This window comes from Balaenoptera acutorostrata, chromosome 1 (genome assembly GCF_949987535.1).
Source record: "Balaenoptera acutorostrata chromosome 1, mBalAcu1.1, whole genome shotgun sequence".
In the NCBI taxonomy this organism is placed as follows: Eukaryota; Metazoa; Chordata; class Mammalia; order Artiodactyla; family Balaenopteridae; genus Balaenoptera; species Balaenoptera acutorostrata.
Genome location: NC_080064.1, coordinates 107,225,459 through 107,247,784, shown reverse-complemented (window position 1 = coordinate 107,247,784; position 22,326 = coordinate 107,225,459). Strand labels below are relative to the sequence as shown.

The 22,326-nt window shown below is 45.6% G+C and overlaps 1 protein-coding gene across 22 annotated transcripts in view; it reads right to left on the bottom strand.

Moving 5' to 3' along the window:
* Window positions 1–22,326, bottom strand: part of PDE4DIP (phosphodiesterase 4D interacting protein) — a 214,041-nt gene that overhangs the window by 26,269 nt on the left and 165,446 nt on the right. For 8 of the 22 annotated variants that reach the window (XR_449910.2, XM_057553413.1, XM_057553435.1 and 5 more), the window contains 14 exons: window positions 21,197–21,429; window positions 18,137–18,572; window positions 15,827–16,019; window positions 14,821–14,940; window positions 13,669–14,197; window positions 11,954–12,189; window positions 10,903–10,954; window positions 9,564–9,787; window positions 8,812–8,964; window positions 6,605–6,790; window positions 2,976–3,227; window positions 2,509–2,640; window positions 1,704–1,823; window positions 45–234 (listed from right to left, as the gene is read on the bottom strand). Coding sequence is in view for 21 of the 22 variants with exons in the window: in XM_057553413.1 (XP_057409396.1) it covers window positions 45–234; window positions 1,704–1,823; window positions 2,509–2,640; window positions 2,976–3,227; window positions 6,605–6,790; window positions 8,812–8,964; window positions 9,564–9,787; window positions 10,903–10,954; window positions 11,954–12,189; window positions 13,669–14,197; window positions 14,821–14,940; window positions 15,827–16,019; window positions 18,137–18,572; window positions 21,197–21,429 (3,056 nt within the window). In the remaining variant the exon portion in view is untranslated. The remainder of the gene's footprint in view (window positions 1–44; window positions 235–1,703; window positions 1,824–2,508; window positions 2,641–2,975; window positions 3,228–6,604; window positions 6,791–8,811; window positions 8,965–9,563; window positions 9,788–10,902; window positions 10,955–11,953; window positions 12,190–13,668; window positions 14,198–14,820; window positions 14,941–15,826; window positions 16,020–18,136; window positions 18,573–21,196; window positions 21,430–22,326) is intronic. The other 14 variants (XM_057553422.1, XM_057553440.1, XM_028163358.2 and 11 more) reach the window with 5 other exon arrangements.

The following is a 22,326-nucleotide window of genomic DNA, read 5'->3' as shown; positions in this document are numbered from 1 at the left end:
ATCTGAAAATGGGCCATCTTCCTTATCCATGGGCTCCCTCTAACCTGGAGTCTTTCTCCTGGAGAGACAGTCGTTCCTCCTCGAAATGCAAGATCTCCTGCTGCTTCTCCTTCAAGTCTTCCAAAAGCTGCTGCCGTTCCACCTTTTGGTGCTCCCGCTCCATTTCCAGCTCTTGTAGCCGGGATCGAGAGGTCAGCAGAGCCTCCCTCAGGCATTCTGTTTCCTGGGAGTGCTCTGGTGAGCAGAACACAGGAGTACATATATTGTAGGGCCAAAGGTCGGCAGCAAGCTGAGCCCAAACACATCCATCCTGACAAATAGAACTAAAGCAAAAGGAAGGCCAGCTTATGCTGCCAGGAGAGATAAAGGGAGGGTCTGCTATTATATCCACACACTCAGGGGGATGGGAACCTCCTTCTCTGCAATGCCCTTTGATCCTCTGATTTAATACGGCCCACCTTGCTTTTAGAGCAAACACTGCTTCCTGACACTCACTGTCTTCTAAGCCCTCACATACCTTCTGTGCAGTAATCCATTCTTGAATTTTGCCAAGGATCAACATCAAAATTTCTTGTCTACAGTTTTTAGTATATATATTGTTTTCATCATATTGCAAATAGAGCCATCTGTTCTTTCCTGGTCTTGCAGCATCTCTCTGATCTTCATGATTTCTCAAAGACTATTGACAGGGATTCTGAGAATAAGGCTCCGGTGCTGTCAGTCGTCTGGGGCGGAATCACCTGTGCCCGGCAGACTGAGCTCTTTTAAATCTTACTATCTTCTCACCTGTGAGGTCTGTTCTGCTCTTTCCAGGCATGCAATAGTAGTTTAGTAGTTCTGCCTTCTCCCTTATCTTATAATTTCTGTTATCTTCCCAAGCAGGGATCACTCCTCTCACGTCTTCTTGCTCTGAGGAGGCTAATTTAGAAATATCTCTTGATGTCTTTTTCCTTTCCCACAAGCATTCTTTCATTCTGGGCTTAATCCTCTTAGCCACTATTCTTTGTCTGTTATGGCTATTCAATAAATATTTGTAAATAAAAATAATTTGTAATTGAAAGTATATTGATTCCATTAAGTCAATTAACACTAAGGTCAGCTGCCCCACCAGGCCGCACAGGAAATGAGGCCCACAAGTGGATGCCCACTGAATAGTGTTGGGAAAGCTCTGGAGGACATTTTGCTAGCATCTTCAGACACAGAGTCATGAGGACTAGTGACCAAAGAGGAGCCCTGAGTGTATCAGTAGGGAGGTGGTGAGAAGATATGGGGACAGCAGATCTGCACAGGGAGGGACACACAGAACGGCTGCCAAGTCTGGAGAAACCTGAGAGAGTATATAGGCCTCAAGTTGCTCCCTGTCCTGGGACCAAACTAGCTGTGAGCTGTGGGCAGGTAGAACAGGCACTAAGGTAGGCAGTTCCATAGTTAATGACTGAATATCTGCAGGCGGGTTGCACAGAGGTGGTGGATTTCCGAGAGCGCCTTGTCCTTGGAGCCTAGGAGTCTAAGGGCCCGTGGTTGGGAATCGTCAGGAAGTAGCCCTTTCTAGATTGAGAATAGCTATGGGAGTTTGAGGTTGGTGGGTCTGGGTAGCTCTGTTCTCTCCACCTTGTCTCTTTGCTTCTCCAGTTGGTGACTGGTATGGCCAGGGAGGAAAGGGACCTAAGAGTAAACACAGTCTGTGGCTTTTGACCACTCACCTCTGGAAGCATGACTGAGCTGAGCCTGAAGCCTCTGGTTTTCTTCCCTAAGGACTCTGTTCTCATTGCAGAGCTGAGGTGTGGACTCCAGACCCGGACTGTAGAAGTTAGAGGTGGGTCCTGTCCCAGGGAGTGCAAGCAGGCAAGTTACACATTTGGGTAACAGACGCTCTCTGTGTTGCTCATTCTGTATCTCCAAAGATACTATCCCAACCCAGCAGAAAACCCAGAGAACTCGCATCCTGGGCCTAAAGCCTGATGGGCCGAATGCCTGGCTTTCGTGCGGCTCCTCTGAGTGGGTTCTTTGCATGCGTTATCACGTGCCCTGGCTGTAGCTGTTCAGGAGGCCCTTTCCCCTAAATAGCCGCTGCTGCGGTGTGGGCAGGACAAGGGCGTGTGGAAGGGACGGCCTCCAAGTGTCAGCAGCCTGGGGGAGAGTGTGGGGAGGAAGGCCACCTCGGTAAGAGGCTGGAGGAGGCCCTGCAGACCTGGCTCTACCACTTGCCGATCACAGGACCAGGGCACAGAAGTCAGCAGGCAGATATGAGCAGATTAGGATGGATGAGAAGTCAGAGGATTCTGGGGACCAGACCTGGTTAGATCTGCCGTGAGGAAAGCTACTCTCTGAGCTCAGGTACAGCTGCAATGGGAGAATAGTACTTGCCCCCCTGCCTTGCTGACTGTAAGGCGCGAATACAGAAAAGCAGACCTCGGTGCTTTGAAGTCTGCAAAGCTCTGCCTAGGGCTTGCCCTTCCACAGCTCCCTAATGACAACCAGAAGCAGGAAGCCCTGGGCCTCTCCTACCGCTTCCGCGGGCGGTGGAGCTGAGCCTGTGTTCCAGCTGCTCGCGCAGGCGGTCGTTAATGCAGATGGACTCCTCCAGGCGCTGGCGCAGGCTCCGGATCTCACCAAGGTGCTCCTCTAGCAGCTCAGCCCCTGCAGTCACCCCGCAGGGCGGGAGGAGGTGGGAGGTGGAGAATCCCGGTCACTAGGGGGGGCCATGTGGGGGGTGGGGCTGGGCCAGTAAGATCCCTAAACGTGACCGTCCTCTCACATGGGCATCCAGGAGCTCAGCTGACTTTGTTTAAAGAGTAAATTGGCTTCAAACACAGGACAGCTGGTGCTAACCAAGCCCCATGGGCCTCCTCCCATACAGGGGTATGTGTAAGGGAGTTGTAAGTGTACATGTACAGTTACCATGGTAACTGGTAAGTGTAAGGGGTTACACATGGTTTAGAAAAATAATTGACCTGCTCGGCTTTGTGCTTTACCTGTGGGTTTGGAGTTAAGCTGGTACATGGAGGAGCCTGAAGATAGGTCCCCAGATATGCTCCCCTTCTGAGGCCTCATCATGTCCCACTGGCCTCTGCTGCCCAAGTACCCAGGTTCGAGGATTCTGCCCAGTTCTATGGTGCCCCTCAGAGGAGAGAGGGGCTGGGCAGGGTTGAGGTAGTGGGAGGAGCTGGCTTCTAAATGGTTGGTCGGCAATGTGGCTGGGGAAACAGGATGAACATTGCTGACACCTGGGCAGAAAGAAACATGAATGAGAAGCAGTATCAGAACAGAAGGATTGGCAAGGAAGCATGTGATTGCTAAGAACAGACACTAAAGGGGACACGTGGGCTATCAGAGGTCCCAGTCTGCTGTGAAATACCGATTAGATGAGGATTCCCATCCTAGAGGCTATAACTTTTCACCCCTTGTATTTGCTAGCATGAGACACCAAGAGGTAGGGGATGAATAACGTATCAGAAAGTCGCCAGTGTACACAAAAGGGAAGTCCAGTGGCGCTAATCCTGGCTCCTGTGATAATTCCTCATGATAGAATCCAGGGAAGATCCAGAAGTAGAACTCACTGGGAAAGTCAGAGGTTAAAAGTGTGATCCGCCATAGCACTGAGCACACCTGTGAATGGGAATATTTGTGTCCCTATGAGTACTTGCTGTACCCAGAGCTAAACTGCCAGTTTTTCGTTTTTCCTTTGGGGTTGTCAGAAGAGAAAGGGGGTATAAATCCAGCTAGACGTGGTGGCCCCAGTTACTCCAGAGTGAAGAACTTCTTTGCTGAGGCTGGGGGAGGTTCTAGGTAAGGCAAGAGGTGATTTCATTCTTACCCAACATGATTCCAGGAACTGAAATATGTCATCATATTTAGACTTTTAGACTCATGTCTGAAGAGTCATGAACACTCTTCCATGGGGGAGGGAGGACCTTTCATTTCATAGGCTGATGCTTTCATAGATCCTATGAAATCATGGGCCTTCCCATTATCTCTGCTTCTGTGTAAAAAGAAGCCCAACTTGGTGGAGAGAGGGAAAGAGGTGAACAGCGCCATAGTTTAGGATATTCACATTCAGAAGACTACTTTCTTCCAGGGATTATCAATATGGGCAGCAGAGTAAACAGGTATCTCCACCTAAGAAATAGGAGTGAGGAGTGAGGTCATGGTTCCCTCTAACCAAGCCAACCCCCTTTGAGGGATTAATGTAATTGGCAGTTGCCAATTTTGATCCTCATTTATAACTGTTTCTCACATTTGGCTACATACTGGAATCATCTGAGACAATGTAAAAACATGTACTGGTGCCTGGACCCCCAGAGATTTTACCTTGATTGGTATGCAGTGCAGCTTGGGCACTGGATGTTTTAAAATCATCCCAGCTGATTCTAGTAAGCAGGAAAGTTTGAGAAGTATTGTCATGGGTCTCCCCTTCCCCAATTTGCAAAATACTAGATATTCATTAGGATCACAGGAAGTTAAAGAGGGAGATGAAACACGTAAACATCTAAACTATAGTCAGTATTTAAAAGAATGTGACTTCCTGCCTCTCTCACACCTCCTTCAACCCCAACCCCACACAGGCAGAGGGGGAAATCAGTGATTGTCGACAGTCAGCTTACTATCTCACCAAGGTCATAGGAGGTGCCAAGTCTATCAGTAACAGTGATCAGTATTCTCATGTTCCAGTCTTCCCGGCCACACGATGCAGAGCACATGCCCTAAACCATGCAAAGACACCAGACAGACTCTTGCACAAGGAAATTTTAGCCCCACAGTGGCCTGAGAAGCCGCCATGCACCACTGTCCACTTGGAAGCTTGTTTCAAAGCAAAGGAGGAGCGCTGGTGAGGACTGTGCTTGACAAAGCAAAAGAAAGGGCTACAGCCTTCCTCACCAAGCCTGGGACCACCCAAACTCTGGCCAATGGCACAGACTGGATATGACTCCAGTGCAACCCACATCACACACCCTTTCACACACAGTGCTCTCCTTCCTCCATCTTTCCCTTTGGGCAAAGACAAATTGACAGTGTGGAAAGATGAAGGAAAAGGTGTCAAGGAAAAGAAAGGTAATCTAGAGAACAGTCTTGCCTTTTGGCATGGAACAAATTTGTTATCCGTCAGTTGTTGCTTCCAGGTGTGCTATAGTAGCAAGTTCTAGATCAGAGAGAACAGCACCTTCCTCTCATCTCTAAAGACAGAAAAGATTGTTGCAAGGGGCCTCCAGAGTTGTTCAGCAGAGCTCAGCTCTATGCTCTGAGCAGGATTGTAACAAAACCATTCTAGATAGAGAAGGTATAATGGAAATATGGAACTGGGAGCAGAGGATCTGAATTCAAGCCCATTTCTCCCAGTTACTAGTGATCTTGAACAAGTCACCTCACTTCCCTGAGTTTTAGTTACTGCTCTGGCAGGGAACAGGGTAAAACCATGTTCACGTTGGTAGGTAAACCTAGGTTGCTGTACCTGTGTAACGCTGATAAGCAGAAGGTAGCCTCTTAGACTTCACTTCCTGCAGAAAGGAAGATGTACAAACTCTTCTAAAAATAGACTCAGTCTAGCTGGTTCTGGAAATCAAACTGATGTCAGAGTAGACAGTGTATCCATTTTCAGAGCTGATAAATAAGCCGATCCAAATGACCTTTGGGGCTTCAGATATGCAGATTCCTAGCTGTGGTCTTAGGTCGTTGGACACCCTTTGTACAGTGACCCTACCATCAATTTCTGCCTCATCCAAGCTCTTCTTTACAGGCACAGAGTGTGGTTTTAAGGTAATTTCAAATGCTTTCTAGTTTTTTTTAAGCACTACTAGAGAGCAAATTCATCACTTGAGGTTCTTTTCTTATTTTAAGCTATAAGTGATAAGTGATAGCTTATAACTTAAAATAAAACAAAATGTTTTATGATGTGGCATCCAGACCATATTTACATCAAACCTTTCTCTAAAAGATGACTACATATTCTATGAATTCTGTGACTACATAACATCAATTATATCTGGGAGTTGACAGAATTCGCAATCAGACATCACAGCCTGTGCTTCTGGTTCTAGCTGTTCTCATGTCACCTGTGCAGAAACAGAAATTAACCTCGTGTAAGGAGAAGAGAGGTTTGGCACCCCTTCTTAATCCCTCTTCCACCATCCTTTAGCCCCGAAGCTGATGATGTCAGAATTTGAACTTGACTAAAAACATTTCACAGAGGAGGATATAATTGCCATGGAAATGATCCCATTGAATGTGGCCATCTTTTTCTGGCCACTTCATCCTGCGTCGGCAGGCAAAAAACCTCTCTCCCATGCCCTGCCAGTGAACATGTTGCCAATGTGTCAGGGCTTCAACACACTTGGCGGAAGGTACCCCACACAGTCAGCAGTGGGAGAGCACCAGGTCTAGGGCCTGATGAACGTGTATACCTGTTAACTGATGAGACACACACATGAGAAAGATAACAGAAAATACATTTCCAAAAACAGCAAGCACAGCTCTCCCTCAATCGTCCACTGATAACGTGTACCCCTATGTTATTTTTTAAAACTCTGCCATCCAGCCAAAGCCATGCAGAGAAACACAGTGTGGGTCCATCATTCGCAAGAACACAAATGCAGCAGGAAGTGCTCACTTTCTCCCAACTGCTTCTGCAGCATCTGCAGCTCCTGCTGAGCCTCAGCCAAGGAGACCATGGGTGTCTCACAGCAGCCAAAGAGGGGAGGGCCAGCAGAGCTGAAAGGCAGGAAGCTGGGCGGAGCTGAGGGCAGTGGTGCCTGGGGAAGGCTAACCAGCGTGGGTATGGATTGAAAATGAAGGCCTAGAAACAGAGAGTTAGGGAGAAAGGAGATAAACCATTAGAGAGAAAGTCAGAGAAAAGAATGGGTGAAAGATTGAGAAGGTGAAACTATTCCCTGACCAAACATCTCCTTGGGGAGTGCCTATCATTCAATGTGGTGATGACTGAGATGGCCAAGGGGAAGCACTGTTACCCAAGAGGCTGGCCTAGCTGACCCCCTCCTCCCCCTTCCCTGCCAGGGCTACCCTGCATACACATTCTATGCTCATCTTGAAAACAATTGGCTACAGAAGGCAAGGTGGCATTACCATAACCCAGGCAGCCATGAAAGCCCCATCCTAGCCATCTGGACATGGAGAGGTGAAGATGGCTGTGCCTGGATGCTCTCAAGAGCCCCTGCGGTGCTGCTACCAGCATGTGCTAGTCCTGGCCCTTGTGACAAGACTCTCCCTACACCTAGAAATCCTCTTCTGAAAGCAACAGGACTCATCCTGAGGAGGGCAGAAGTAGACTAGGATAGTGGGGAAGTTTGCATGACTAATGCGTGTAATTCAACACTGATGGAAACAAACTTCAGAATCCCAAATCAATGTGTTCATTCACCAAAGGAAAAATAAAAGCCTTGGCATACTGACTTAGACACAATGGCTTGCAACTCTTTCTGGACATTCAAATAATTTAAGAAAAATTCTTGAAATATGTGGATTCTTTCACCCTTAATGCAATCTACTGAATCATAAACTCTGGCAGTAGGGCTTAGAAATTTGTTTCTAAAAAATCTTCACAGGTGATCATTAGGTAGTCCATCTATAGACAGGTCTTTAGGAACCCTGGGAAGTTCTGAAGTTTGAATCTGTCTCCTCTTCTTAAAAAGAGTTATAGGGCAGGTAGCCCACAGAGGGAGAAGAAACCAAGACAGACCTGTGGAGAATGCCTCACGTGAAAGACAATGATCACATTCTGAAAAACATCCCTTTCTCCAAGATACTGACATAGTATCAGAGCAGTACAGCAAAGACCCCTGAATTACCAAGTGACACCGACCAGGCCTCCTTCAGGGAGGCATTCTGATTTTAAAACTCCTGACTTTCTGCTCTTTTTGATCCCAAAGCATTTACACAGATATCTACAGTGCTAGGTGAATAGCTTTTCCCCATGATTTCCTGGTTTAGCTGCTGCCCACTCTGGCCCAGAAACTTTGAGCCCAGGCTCAGAAAGAGTTGAACACATTCTTGTTCTTAAGATTTTGGTTGACTTGTCCTCAAGAGAGACAAGGGTGGCAGAAGGAAAGTGTTGTTCTTCTGGGGGCACCTCTACACGAGTCCGATCTCACTACAACCACACTGAAGGCAGCCAGCCAGCCCATCTTGTTGCGGGGTAGGAGGTGAGAACAAGGTTTGCCCTTTCTCTGCCATTGCTGGTGTGGAGCTGTGATTGAACAATGCACCCCCTGGTAACTAAGCTGAGGCAGGTAAATGAAATGTACAACTCTTGGTCCAAGACACATACCATATACACATCAAGGACTACCAACCCATTCATAAACCCATGAATGATAATGTAATATGAACAGAATCTTGTCTAAGGATACTGAAGCATCCTTAGCTATGAAGTAACCATCCCTACCTACTGTAGAGGCTCCTCTGCAGATAAAATGGGGAACACATATAAGGAAGCAGCGGATGTAAATTTCCCTTTGTTCTTTGGCTACAGTAATCCTGGGAGAAACATTTTGCCTCTTTGATTCCCAGGGTGAAATGAGAGAAAGAAATGAAGATGCTTCTTTTAGAATGATTAGCCAACTATTGGTCAAAATTGATATGTAGATCAAAGTCTATTGTGGATTATTTACTTTTCTAAAATATTTCAAACAAAGAGTAGTCAGACACTATTAGCTAATTTGGATGGTCTCTTGATTTTGTCTAGGATTTGATGTATTGATATATAAGCTCCTAATGATGCTTTTCTTGTCCCTGAAGAAAAGTCAAACAGGCAGCTGAGGAAGAGGAGATGAAGACCCTGCCCCATTGGCTGTTGCATACCTGGATGGGCCTGGCTGGCCTCCTTGGGGGGATTCTGGGGAGCTGGCAAGCTGATGGGGTTGCAGCTGGGTTCGGCCTTAACCCCCTGAGATGCACTGGTTGCTGATGGTTTAGAAGACAGTACAGCAGGATGACTCGAATGACGGATGGAATCTACAAAACCCATGGATGAAAGAACACGTTTGATGTTCTACAAAGAACTGGAATGTGGCCTTATATTTAACCAGGGCAGAGCCAAGCACAAGCACTGGGAGCGGTGTTCATTCCTTACTGGCAGGTAGCTCCTTCAGTGAGGAAAGCCACCTTAGAGGTGAGAGGGGGGCTCAGAGCCTGAAACCATGAAAATGGCACCTCCGAAAATACCAGGCAAGTCCAGCAGCATCTGTGGACACCCACGGAAACTCAGGGGTTCAGGAACTGCAGCTAGCTGGAGGGATAAGATATCCCATCTTAAAAAAGGAGGTCAGTCAGACAGATTGTATGCTCATGAGGCAGTGGGGAAGAGAAGCCTCCGTAATCTCACTCTCCCCACTGTCGTTCGCCTGGTCCAACTGCAGCATCCATATGCTGGTGGAGACCCAGTGACAGGGGTAACTTGTAGAGTCAGGAGCAAAGCAAAGATCCTGACCCACTGGGGCCTGTGCTTGGCACGGTTCAGCCTGATACACACCAAGGTGCATCTGTAGGGCCTGGATGTGGAGGTCTCCTCTCAGCCTAGGTAAAGGCGGTTCCACTCAGAAAGTGGAGGCTACCTGAGCGACCAGGTGAAGCTTTCTTCTCTTCATAGTGTGTGTACTCGCTGGCTATGTCCATGTCAGAGCAGGCTTCCGGCTCATCAGACGAGAAGGAAGAGCTGCTGGGAGACCGCCGGGAGTCAGACAAGGCACGGCTGCTGGAGGGCGTTAGGGACCGCGCGTCCAACGTGGCCTGCAGGACTTCAATCACCTTCTCCTTCTCCTGCAGCTCCCTGCTGAGCCTAGTGGGGGGAAGGAGGACAACAGCTGAACCCAAAGTCACTGGACTAGCTAGTCCTGACTAGGGCACATGGAAAAAGCCACATAAGTCAAGGGGGCCATTCCTGCAAAGGGTAAACGAAATTACCCATCTCTGATTAGGAGTGGAAAGTAGGTCAGGTGCAGAGGGAAGGAGAGCGAGAGCTACCCAGTGCACTGGCCACACAATACACTGAGGACTAGCAGAGGCCCAGCTAGCGCTCCAAGGCACTGCTGCTGAAAGTATGGTCCCCAGGACAGCTGGAGTCTGAGAACTCTTGGTTCCCAGTCTCCAATAAGTACAGAAATGCAAGGTAAGCCTTGAGAAACATAGCAGTGTGGCATTCCCACAACATCCAGGAGTATGATAAGTAGAATCATCTGGTTGACTGAGGTACAGACAATATGTGTGTCTGTGATGGATTAGAAATGAAAACAAACAAAAAAAATACTTTGTCCTTCACTGCAGATATTTTGAGAAGCACTGAGTGGTCTAAATCACACGACACAAAGGGGCATGAACTAGTGACTACAAAGGACTCTGAGCCTGCATTTTATTGCACATAATGAGATAATATTCAGTGACTCAGTGAAAACTGGTTCCTAAGACGCTGTAGCCTCCCGGGATCTGCAACGTCAAGCACTTTTTTTAAAATTAGGAACTGTAATACAATTCTTTTTTTCCCAAGGAAATTGTGTGGCCATTAAACTAGCTGCCAACTCAACTTGGGGTAAGCCAACTTGGCAAAAAGCACACCTTGGTCTTTAAACACACAGTGGGGAAGCAGAGGAGATCCTTGGGGTGCCAAGGACCCTTAAAACCTGGTTAGTTTACTTTTAAGTCAGACTGACTCTAGGTTACTAAGCTAATAATATAATAATAAATCTAGATTAGTAATTTGAATAAATATACAAACAGAAATCAATAGAACTATATCAAAAGAGAGTAAGGCTAAAAAGAACAGTAACGTGTTCCATGAATAAATGAATTCATTACAATCAGCATTTTCCTTTTTTCCCCCTGATTTGTGAAACTGCAGCCACCCTTGACCCCTTAGGCCTTGTTCCTGATTCCTTTACCAGACCCTATTTGAATTACCTCAGGGCCAGCGGCTCAAGTCCAGCTTGATCTTTCTCACTTTTATGATCCTCTGCAAACCAAATTCAGAAAGAAACAGTAAGAAATTAAACAGGTCTCACTTCACACATTATAAATGCAGGAGCCGATTTGGGTACAAAATAGTGACTACTCTATGTGTGCCCAGGATATGTGGGGGAATTACTCTGGGAGACCTCAGATTGTAACTTTAGAGAAAAGACCTTCCCTGACCTGGTAATCACCATCATGACTTCCTCTGTCCTAAATCAACACAAAAAAAGTTTAAAAGGCACTTGGCTAGCTTCCATCTGGAACATTCCAGCCTCCAAGCCTGCCACAGACTGACTCCCAGATGGACCAGCTCTGTAACCCGTCACAGCTTTCATGTAGAACCTACTCTTGCTTTGAGGAGATGACAAACAGCCCTGTCCCACCTCTGCACCTGCCACTAGGATGTGGGATGGTTGGCCCCCAAGACTGATCCTGCTGTTCTCCCTCGGGTGCTCTCAGGAAATTCTAAGTCAAGGGCTTCAATAATTACCAATATTCTTAGCCCTTGTACTATGACATTCAGTGCCCAAACCATGTTCAAAAGGGCATAGTGCTTCATCTGTATTTGAATTACATTCATGTGTGATACCAGGCAATAGATGAAGAAACAGAGATACCAAAAGGTTAAGTCATTTGCCCAGAGAAACTTAATGGCAGCATCCAGGCTAGAGCTTGCGTATTGCAAGTCTCGGTTCAGGGCTCCTTTAACTACAGTGACGTCCTCTGATCTCTTCTCCCTTTCTCCCCCTTAGCACTAGATGGACTCAGCCTCCTTCCCTAAAGGTCACATTCCATAAATGATGCCGTAATCATGGCCTCTCTGACCCTGTGGTTCCTCCTCGGTGCTTCCCACTGGCCAGTCCTGATTCTGTAATGGCCCCTGGGAAATGAAGTGGAAGCAGAACCTGGGTTAAAAGGCTGTGGTGGAGGTGTGGCGGTCACCTGGGGCTGGGCTCTGGGAGGGACTGAGAGTGTCCAAAAGCCCTTGTGGCCAACTTACTGGTGCTGAGTTTGCTGGTGAGCCTCTCTGTCAGCTGGCTTCCCTGAGCGAGTTGCTCCCGGAAGCTCTGCCCCAAGTAGTAGTCAATGTCATTGCTCCTTAGGAGGTCCTCGAAAGACTTTACTGTATCTTTCGCATGCTGGGTGAGAAGATAACAGATACCTCTCCCTTCTCGTATTTTCTGGCGTAGGTAGGATAGTTCTCGGGCCTGGTCCTGAATCAGGGAATCATATTTCCTAATGTAGGAAAGAAGAGGAAAGGGTAAGAATGGAAAAGAGTGAAAATTAAGTTATGGGGGCTTCTGTAGTCATTTCTGTGAGAACATCTCTAAGAGTTCCTCAGTTTAAGCTGAATTCTGGCACAAAAACCAAAGGGTGTATTTAAGAGTAAATTCTATTCTGACAAACTTGCATCAAACAACATGGTATGCCACCATTCTTCCACTGTTTTATATGTGTCAGTCATGTGTCCAAAAATGAAAAATAAGTTCTGTGGGGGTAAATACAGTGTCATATTTTACATCCCTTACAGCACCAATATAGTGTAGACTCACAGTTGATACTCAATAAATACTATAGTTATTGGGTAGATACTCAATAAATACTAAAAATCCAAATAGGTCCTTTCATGTCTTCTACTTCAAAGACCATCTATATTACGGCAGACTGTATTTTGCAAAGATGGCCATTACTCAAGCTCCCATTCCATGTGCTCTTCTATAATGTGGCTGTGCCCCTCTTTCATCATCGGGCAGGTTATTCTCCACCTCCTTAAATCTGGGTGGGTTCTGTGACCACCATGACCAAGGCAACATGGTGGAGGTAACACTGCACCAAGTCCAGGAGCCGCTCTTAACTGGCCTGGCAACTTCCACTTGGAAGCCAGCTGCCATGCTGAAGTGAAACTACCCTGAGACCACCGTACTATGAGAGGCCCAGGCCAGGAGGAGATGCCCCGGAAGACAAGGAGCCACATGAAGAAAGAGAGAAGCCAAGGAGCACCACGTCACCAGACACATGAATGAAGAAGCCGTGTCCAGCCAGACATTTCAGTGACTCCAGCCCCAACCTCCATCTGATGGCAGCCTCATGAGAGACCCGAAGTGAGAGCTACACTGCTAAGTCCAGGCAATCCACATAAGTTATTGTTTCAACCCCCTAAGCTTTGGGGTGGTTTGTTACTCAGCATAGATAACCCAGATACTGAGAGGGATATCTACCCCGGTGTTTTTCAACCACAAAGTATCAATAACAATAATAATTATGGCAAATAGTGTTGAGAGCTTTAATATATGCTAGTCATTATTATAAGCACTTGTATTAATTCACTTAAACCTAATAACCACCCTTTGAGATAGGTTTTCTTATTATCCTCATTTAATAGGTAAAGAAATAGGCTCAGAAAGACTGAGTAGGTTTGCATAGCCTGTAAGTCCCAGAGCTAGGATTCGAACCCAGGAAGTCTGACTCCAGTCTTACTACGTATATCATATATCCTGTCACTTTAAGAATACATTCCTAAGAGGAAATCCCAGGGACCTGGTATCTCCCAGCAGGGGTCACGTGTCCTTTCTTCAGACCTAGGGCTACCATTTAAATAGGTGCTCCTCTGATTGCCCTGATGGGTTCTCTCTTCTACCTGCCCGGGCTACCCTCCTTCAAACATAAACTTAGACATCATCAATCAAGTAATGGTCCAAAGAGTACCCTCCTTACCCAGGCCACGAGGCTGATCTCAGCTCCTCGGCCAGCTTCTCTTCTGTTCCAGTTTTCGGGAGCTGGGCTTCCAGCTGGGACACCCTCTGGATCAGACTCTCCAGATCCTTTTTAGCCTGAAGCCCTGGGGCGTAGAAAGCCCCAGTGCCATCAGACAGCCACCCCTCGTCCTCATCAGTGACACTATGAGGTGACGATCCCTCGAGGGTACCAACAGCCTTCAGCTTTCGGGGTCTCTCCAGACTAGATGAATAATCACTTGTAACTGAGAGGGACCGGACCCGGCTCTTGAGGTTCTGAATGACCTTGTTGGCGTTCTGCAGCTGGGCCTTCAGATCTTTGATGTCCTTACATAGGACAGAGATGTCTTCTGACTTTCCATATGCCTGGAACTCCTCCTGCTTCCCTAGCTGGCTCTCCAAGGGCTTCTTTCCAGGGGGCCTGGCCGGTGTGGAGCCCAGGTGTCCCTGCTCAGAGCACAGCCCCTCCATTAGGACAGTTTCCCTGAGGCTGTCATGCTCCTCACACTCTGAGAAAAGACAAAGACATCTTCCTGAGTAAAGCTGGGCATGCTGCTGAGGCCACTCCCTTCGAGGTCTTGAGGACAATAATTACTAGAGCAAAAGGTGAAGCAGTACTTTATTCAGCGCTGGCACTGTACTAACATTCGAATGCAGTATTTCTTACCCTCCCAAGAGCCCTGCAAGTCAGGTGTGGTCACCTTCTATTTTACTCAAGTGTTTTTCTCCTCGATTTCAATTTGGTGGATGTCCCTATAGTCACAGTACTTTTATAATAGAAGAATATTTTTTTTAAACTATTGGTTTGCCTATTCTCTCAAAGCTCATCTGGTCTTCTCATTAATAAATAGACCTTAGTATTTTTTTCTATAATAAACAGTTGGATAGAACTTTTTTTTTAAATTAACAGCAGTATGCTGAAAACTAATTGTAGAAATTCAAACTCACACTCAGCCTCATTCTGGGCAAGAGTTCTCCTCCAAACTTCCTGTCCCTCTCTGGTCTTGTGTCCTCTTCAGTCTACCACACCCCCTCATCCCTACTCCTCGTTGCATGTGGGACTGGCCAACAGCACCCAAACGTGAAGGCTGCCTCCAGGGAGGGAAGGTGAACCCCATACTTGTGTCCTTACCGGGACTGGTGCTCTCCTCCCGCTCAGCCTCATTCTCGCTTCGGCCACAAGTCTCATAGCCCAGGTCCTGGAGGTCCACCTGTACCTGCTTGCTGTCCTGCTTCACCAAGGATTCACCTGCTTAGGAAGAGACAGGGGGTGTTACAGAGTATCTGAACTTCCCACATACACCCTCATCCTCAGTGGCACATACCCTGGCCCTTAGGGTGCAGGGAGGTTAGATCCAGAGTGGGATAGATGGTGCTTTGGACTTAGGTGGGAGAAGAGACCACCTGCTCCAGACAGCAGGACTTCCCTCCACCAGGATGAGCCTGCCATTGATGATCCCATCTATAGATAACGGGGCTTCGCTGGGACCAGACCTCTTTAAGTCATCTCTGGAAGCCCCAGGGAAACTAGTAAATGCTTTGTTCACAGGGGCTCAGTAAATGTTTGAATGGAGCTGAACTAATTCAGAGTTTCAAAGACATCTAGATCTGTACTGTTCCGTAAGGTAGCTACTAGCCACATGTGACTATTTTATGTTAAACGGATTAAAATTAAGCTTAAAATTCCCAAGCTGAATTAGCTACATTTCATGTTCTCCATAACCACATGTGACGTAGGTATAGAACATTTCTGTCACCGCAGAAGTTCTATTAGAAAGCGCTGATTCTAGACCAACAATGATGGTATATTTTTTAAGAATCTGATGTGGTGCAAAGAGGAGCAGAAGAGAAGCAATTAGCATACGTTGAGAGAGGTAAGGCAGTTTGTTGACTGTACCAGAAATCAGCAAATCTAGGTGTTAGTCCAATTCCTCCCTATACTGTCACTGCAAACTTGATTTATTCATTTACTCTTCTCTGCCATCTGCAAATTGAAGTTAAGTATCCACTTCCACAATCCTAGGGTCATGGTCCGGATTAAATTTGTTATGAGGTTGGGGAAGAAAAGTGAAGTCTGCAAAGCATGTAGCTTCTCAGGGAGAAGACAGACACTTTGGTGATGGGAACTTAAGACTTACTAAACATGACTCTGTATTTCTCCAGCTGGTTGGCCTGGGCAAAGACAGTGGCTTCTGATATCAGCAGCTTCTCCTGGAGATCTTGATAGCGTTGTCTGCACTGTGCCAACTGGGAGCGCAGGTGCTTGGTGGATCCTGGGAGGCTAAATTCTGACTGAGGTCCAGAGTTACGGGCCTGGGGCTGGTTGACCAGCTGTGAAAAGAGCCAGCACAAGGTCAGGGCAGTCTGAGCTCATCCCCCAGGCAGTGATGGCTGCTTCCCCTTGCGAACCCTGTGGACTTTATTCATGTGTCTGTCACGGCACTCCTCATCCCATTTGGCAGTTACTTGCTTTCTGGAATGAGCTCCTGGAGAGCTGGGGTAATGTTTTATTCATCTCTGTATATACAACACATAGCATGGTGCCAAGTGAATCTACGAGGAGGAGCTCTCAGTAAATGTTTGTTCAATGATTGAAGAGAGAAGGGGTGGAAACCTCCACTCATCCCTCCTTGCATTCCTGCCCAGTTGTCCTCTCAGAATCCTCTGCAGAAAGTAGAACACTCCCTAACATCATACACAAAAATAAACTCAGAATGGACTAAAGACCTAAATGTAAGACCAGACACTATGAAACTCTTAGAGGAAAACATAGGAAGAACACTCTTTGACATACATCACAGCAATGTCTTTTTTGACCCACCTCCTAGAGTAATGGAAATAAAAACAAAAATAAACAAATGGGACCTAATGAAACCTAAAAGCTTTTGCACAGCAAAGGAAACCATAAACAAGATGAAAAGACAACCCTCAGAATGGGAGAAAATATTTGCAAACGAATCAACGGACAAAGGATTAATCTCCAAATATATACACAGCTCATGCAGCTCAATATCAAAAAACTAACAACCTAATTCAAAAATGGGCAGAAGACCTAAATAGACATTTCTTCAAAGAAGACATACAGATGGCCAAGAGGCCCATGAAAAGATGCTCAACATCACTAATTATTAGAGAAATGCAAATCAAAAGTACAATGAGGTATCACCTCACACCCGTTAGAACGGGCATCATCAGAAAATCTACAAACAATAAATGCTGGAGAGGGTGTGGAGAAAAGGGAACCCTCTTGCACTGCTGGTGGGAATGTAAATTGATACAGCCACTATGGAGAACAGTATGGATGTTCCTTAAAAAACTAAAAATAGAACTACCATACGACCCAGCAATCCCACTACTGGGCATATACCCAGAGAAAACCATAATTCAAAAAGAGTCATGTACCACAATGTTCACTGCAGCTCTATTTACAATAGCCAGGACATGGAAGCAACCAAAGTGTCCATAGACAGATGAATGGATAAAGAAGATGTGGTACATATATACAATGGAATATTACTCAGCCATAAAAAGGAATGAAATTGGGTCATTTGTAGAGACATGGATGGACCTAGAGACTGTCATACAGAATGAAGTAAGTCAGAAAAATAAATATCATATATTAACACATATATGTGGAATCTAGAAAAATGGTACAGATGAACCAGTCTGCAAGGCAGAAATAGAGACATAGATGTAGGGAACAAACTTATGGACACCAATGGGGGAAAGGGGGAGGGCGGTGGGATGAACTGGGAGACTGGGACTGACATATATACACTAATATGTATAAAATAGATAGCTAATGAGAACCTGCTGTACAGCACAGGGAACTCTACTTCATTTTGCTGTACAGTAGAAACTAACACAACATTGTAAAACAACTATACCCCAATTAAAAAAAAAAAAAGAATCCTCTGTAGTCTCCATTTTACTTAATCCTCAGCTCAGCTGCCTCCCCTTAGAGGATCCTGATAACTCCTTCTGAGGCTCAGGGACAGACACCTGTGATGAGCTGTGACGAAAATGGCAGTGATAAGGAAGAGATGTCATTACACACCACTTGTCTGGCTGCCTTAAAACCCCATGTATCCCTATATTGCATCCTATTGAAATGATCTGGTTTTGTGCCATCTTTTCCCACCATATTGAATACCTGAAGGACAGAGACAAAGCCTTATTGCCTGCTTCCAATGTCTAGTCTCTTATCTGGAAAATTAGGCACTCAAATATTTATGGAAAATTAATTATTCATGTAATATTTATAAGATAATGTTGTAAAAAACCTTTCTAAAGGTTGATGTGTGAGGAATATTATCACCACTACTTGTGGTGCAAAAGTGCCCTTCCCTTGGTACCTCCTGACCCACAGGGAAGAACTGTTTAAGGTAGAAACTGACATTTCCAACCCTTCTCCAAGGGTCTTTCATTCCATCTAATCCCACACTTACTTGGTGGGTATCCGCTGTGAAGGCAGTCCCAAGGTCAAGGCTCTGGGGTCTGGGGCAAGGCCTCATGGTCACACTCTCCTCTTCTTGGCATTGGTGCTTTCCAGAAGAGCAAACCAGCTCTGTGTTCATTCTGTCGATCTCCCTGGCCAGGTGCCCAAGGAGCTCAGGATTAAGTTTACTATTCCCGTCCTTGGTGCTCAGCACCAGCTGTTCTTTGAGGAGGTTGATGATATTGTGGGCATTCTTCAGTTTTCCCTGGAGCTTTCTGAATTCAGCCTGAAGGCTATTCTCATTCAGACCCCCTTTGGCAACCACAGTCTCCACCATCACCTCGCCCTTCTCCTTGTCTTCCTCAATCTCCCATCCATCAGACATTGCTTCTCCCATCTGCTCTTTCAGCTCTGCATTCTCAAGGCAAAGGCTCAGCATGGTGTTCCTACAGGAAACATACAGAATCAGGGGCCAGGTCTGGTCTTGGCCTCAGTCCCTAATAGCCCCGTTTACCCACACCTCAGGCCACCAGAGACTCAGAGACACCCCAGAGCATGAAGTGACCTCAGAGACCTACAACAACTCCCTTATTTTATACACGAGGAAACCAAGGCTCAGAAAGAGCAAGAGATTACCCGCACTCCCATAGCTACTTGGTGGCGGCATCATCACTAAAAATCTAGGACTCAAGACACCCAGTCTAGTTGTCTTTACTCATGCTTGCAGCCTCATGTTCTAATTTTCAGTGGCCTCTGGAATAAACAAGGGTAACTACACTGTTAAGAAAAAAATAAAAAGGACATTGGGACAAATTTATTATTATGGATTCTACAGTTCCATTAATTATCATCAGTCACTTTTCAACCACTGGATGAGAAATTTGGACCTAGGAACACAGAAGAAATAAATAACACTAATCACAACTATAATCAAATGTACTTATGTTAATTATTTGCTTTACGTCTGGCTCCTGTGATAGGAGATCATCTTCATGAGAACAGGGATTCTGTGTGTCCTGTTCACCCTGTATCTCCAGAACCTCCACAGTGCCAGCTGCACATAAAATATTCATATTTGTTAAGGAAATAAAATGGACTAAATAACTAATTTTCACCAAGACATTCTAGACGCAGCCTTTCCTCCCACCAAATATTTCACTAGGATTGGGTGGAAGCAATAAAAAATATGGCTTTAAAAAGGCAATTTACTTAAAAAGGCAGTTCACTTAACCTGACCTAGTGGAGTTATTGGATGCTTACATGAAATTACATAAGTGGTATGGCTGGCTCAGTGTCTGCAACAGAGAAGTCATTTAATCCTGCTCAAACTAGCTGCAGACCTGAGGAATACTAACAGCAGAATCCTAGGAGGTGCTTGTTTAAAAAGCTTTAGAGCTAAGGCCTACAAATCGACATTTCACTTAAGTTCCACAGGTGATTCTTAAGCACGCTAAATTGAGAACTGCTGACCAGAAGAGGCAAAGGAAGTAATAATTCATAGCCTGAAGGACCAGCAGTTGGCTATGCCCCTAGACTGGCTTTCTCAGATCCTGAAGTTTTGGAATAGAGCAGAGCTTGTCTAGCGTGAATCAAGGATGAAAATGCTTTAGGACACAGGAATCAGAGAGATCGTCTATAAGAGTTTCAATGGAGAAAAGTGGGACAGGTATTTTACCAAAACTGATGTGTAAAAGGGAAAGACAGGGGCACACGTGTGGTATAAAGAAGAATATTTAATATTATGTCATAACTTTATATTTGCTGTGTTCACTATACAAACTAACAACAGCAATGTTCAACAAAATCTCAAAAGAGGGACTACGAATTACATAGATTCTATCTTCTACAGTATCAGTGGTGCTTCAGGTTGGATGGAGAGTTCAATCAGTTTTAGGTTAGTAACTGAGGAAAAAGGAAAATAATTCATGAAGGTACTACATTTGGTTGGATTGTATAGTCAACTGTAGGATCAAAAGAGATGTATTGTCCTCACCCATGATAGCACAACAAAGTTTACACATAACAAAGTTTAAGTCAAACTTAAGCTTTAACTTAAGTAGAATTTAAGAAAAGAAATATGATAATTCAGAGTAAAAGAACCAACATTAAGGATGATCACAAGAGTATTTCAAAAATTGTTTGACAAAGTATACAGTATAGAAGAAAAGGTTTATAATTTAATAATTAGGAGCCAGGGGTCTAGCCAGGGACTATTATGCAACCTTGAGCAAGTTACCAGAACTTTTTAGGCCAGAGTTTCCTCGACTATGAAATAAGACATTATGCTGCATGCCAAGGTCCTCTTCTGTACTAATATTATTCTATGATTCAGGGACATTTAAGTGGCACATAATAGGCAGGGAAACAATAGTGCATGAATTAGAAGTTGTACATCTGCACAGCTGTGTTTTAAACAGCAGGCCATTATGATTATGACCCTCAGGGATGAATGACTAAGTGGATTAGCCCTACGTTATCAGCATGTTCCCCAAGCATCTTTTGAAAAAAAGCCATTAAAGACAGAGTGGTCAATCTAGCCAATGCATAAGCTACTTACCACTTTTGCAAAGTAAATAAAACAGCAGAGATTATTAAAATTGCTATTCTGTGATTTAAGGATTTGTGCTGCTGAGAGAGAGCTGAGTGGAGGTGGAAGGGCCTCTGTATACATCCTCCTCCTCATGGGCTATTCTGGTTCTGCATATAGCAGTGAAGCATCTTGGGTAGCAGAAGATTCCTTACATGTCACAGTCAATTCAAAAGAGCAATACGAGTCATACAACTAGGAGATTTCCACTCATGACAGTCATATGTATAGCTAATAATGGACATTATTATACTGAATTAAGACCAGATTTATTTGAATAGTTTGAATGGTAATTATTGAAAATCCCCATTATCCAATATTATTAACTTTCCTAAGAATCTGTAGAACAATTAATGCACGGAGCATGGGATGTGGACCAAGAAGCCCCATGGCAGCACAAATGCCTTGGCAGCAGTAAGGTGAGTCCCTTGGCTATTGTAGCCTCTCCATCAGCAGGCTCCCCTTCTCTGGTGCACATCCTACCTGATGTGGGCCACAGAGGAGAATCCTGCTTCCTCGATTTGAGCCTTTAGCTCCTTCAGTTCCCCCTCAGCTTTCCTCTTCTCCTCTAAGAGCTGGTGAATCTCAGCCCTCAGGCGGAGCAATTCCTCCTGAAGACCCCTGTTACTGTCCCCTCCTGTCGTGGATGGAGGGGCAAGAGATACGTTCTGGGTCTCCACAGCTGCCAGGCTTTTCTCCAAAGCTACCTTGATGAGCTGAAAGAAAATCATGGTTTAAAGAAGTTAGTGCATTGAAGAGGATCTACGAGGAACATCAGAGCACAAAGGCAGCCTTCTAGGGGACCAAAACAGGCAGACCTAAAAGGAGCTCCCCCTCTAGGACTCCTCAGCCACAAGGGCCCTGGAAACTGGTTTGGGTGAGAGAACATACCACACAAGCAGGGAGAACTGTTGCCACGGGCAGAGGTGGGTGAGGAAAAAACCACAAGCACACACCAAATTTAAAACAAAAGCAAACAAACGAGGTTTAAACAGGGCTGGAGAGTGTGGATGCTGTGATTCTTCTCTTTCTGAGGGGACAGAGTTCTCCGGGAGTCTTCTCACCAGTCAGGAAGCTTCATCATCTCAACACTTGAGTCCTTGACTGCAAAGATCATGGCTAAGGTACCAAAGCTCAAAGCCTGAGGCTGTAACTCAGACTCCAGAAAGGCTGATTACGAGGAAGGATCTGGGCACTCAAGAATCAGGAGTCATAGTCAGAGAATTAGGGTATAGGCGGAGCTACAGTTAAGACAAAGCAACCTTAATTTCATTGGCAACAGGAGAATCACACTCTACAACTGCTGAGAAGTTAAAGTGAGGCCACCTGCCTAGCAACCAATTTCCCTTGTTGGTTATCACCCTATGCTGATGTTGCCAGCCAAACTCTCTCTACAAATCTAAGCACGTGAGAAGAAAACAAGCAGAAGCAATTTCCCATCACCTTTGTTTTTTGAGGATACTCTTGAAGTTACTCCTTAATGTTTCAACTAAAGCAGATTGTATAGTTTTTCCTCAGATAATATTTTAGGGCCTCCCTGGTGGCACAGTGGTTAAGAATCCGCCTGCCAATGCAGGAGACACGGGTTCAAGCCCTGGTCTGGGAAGATCCCA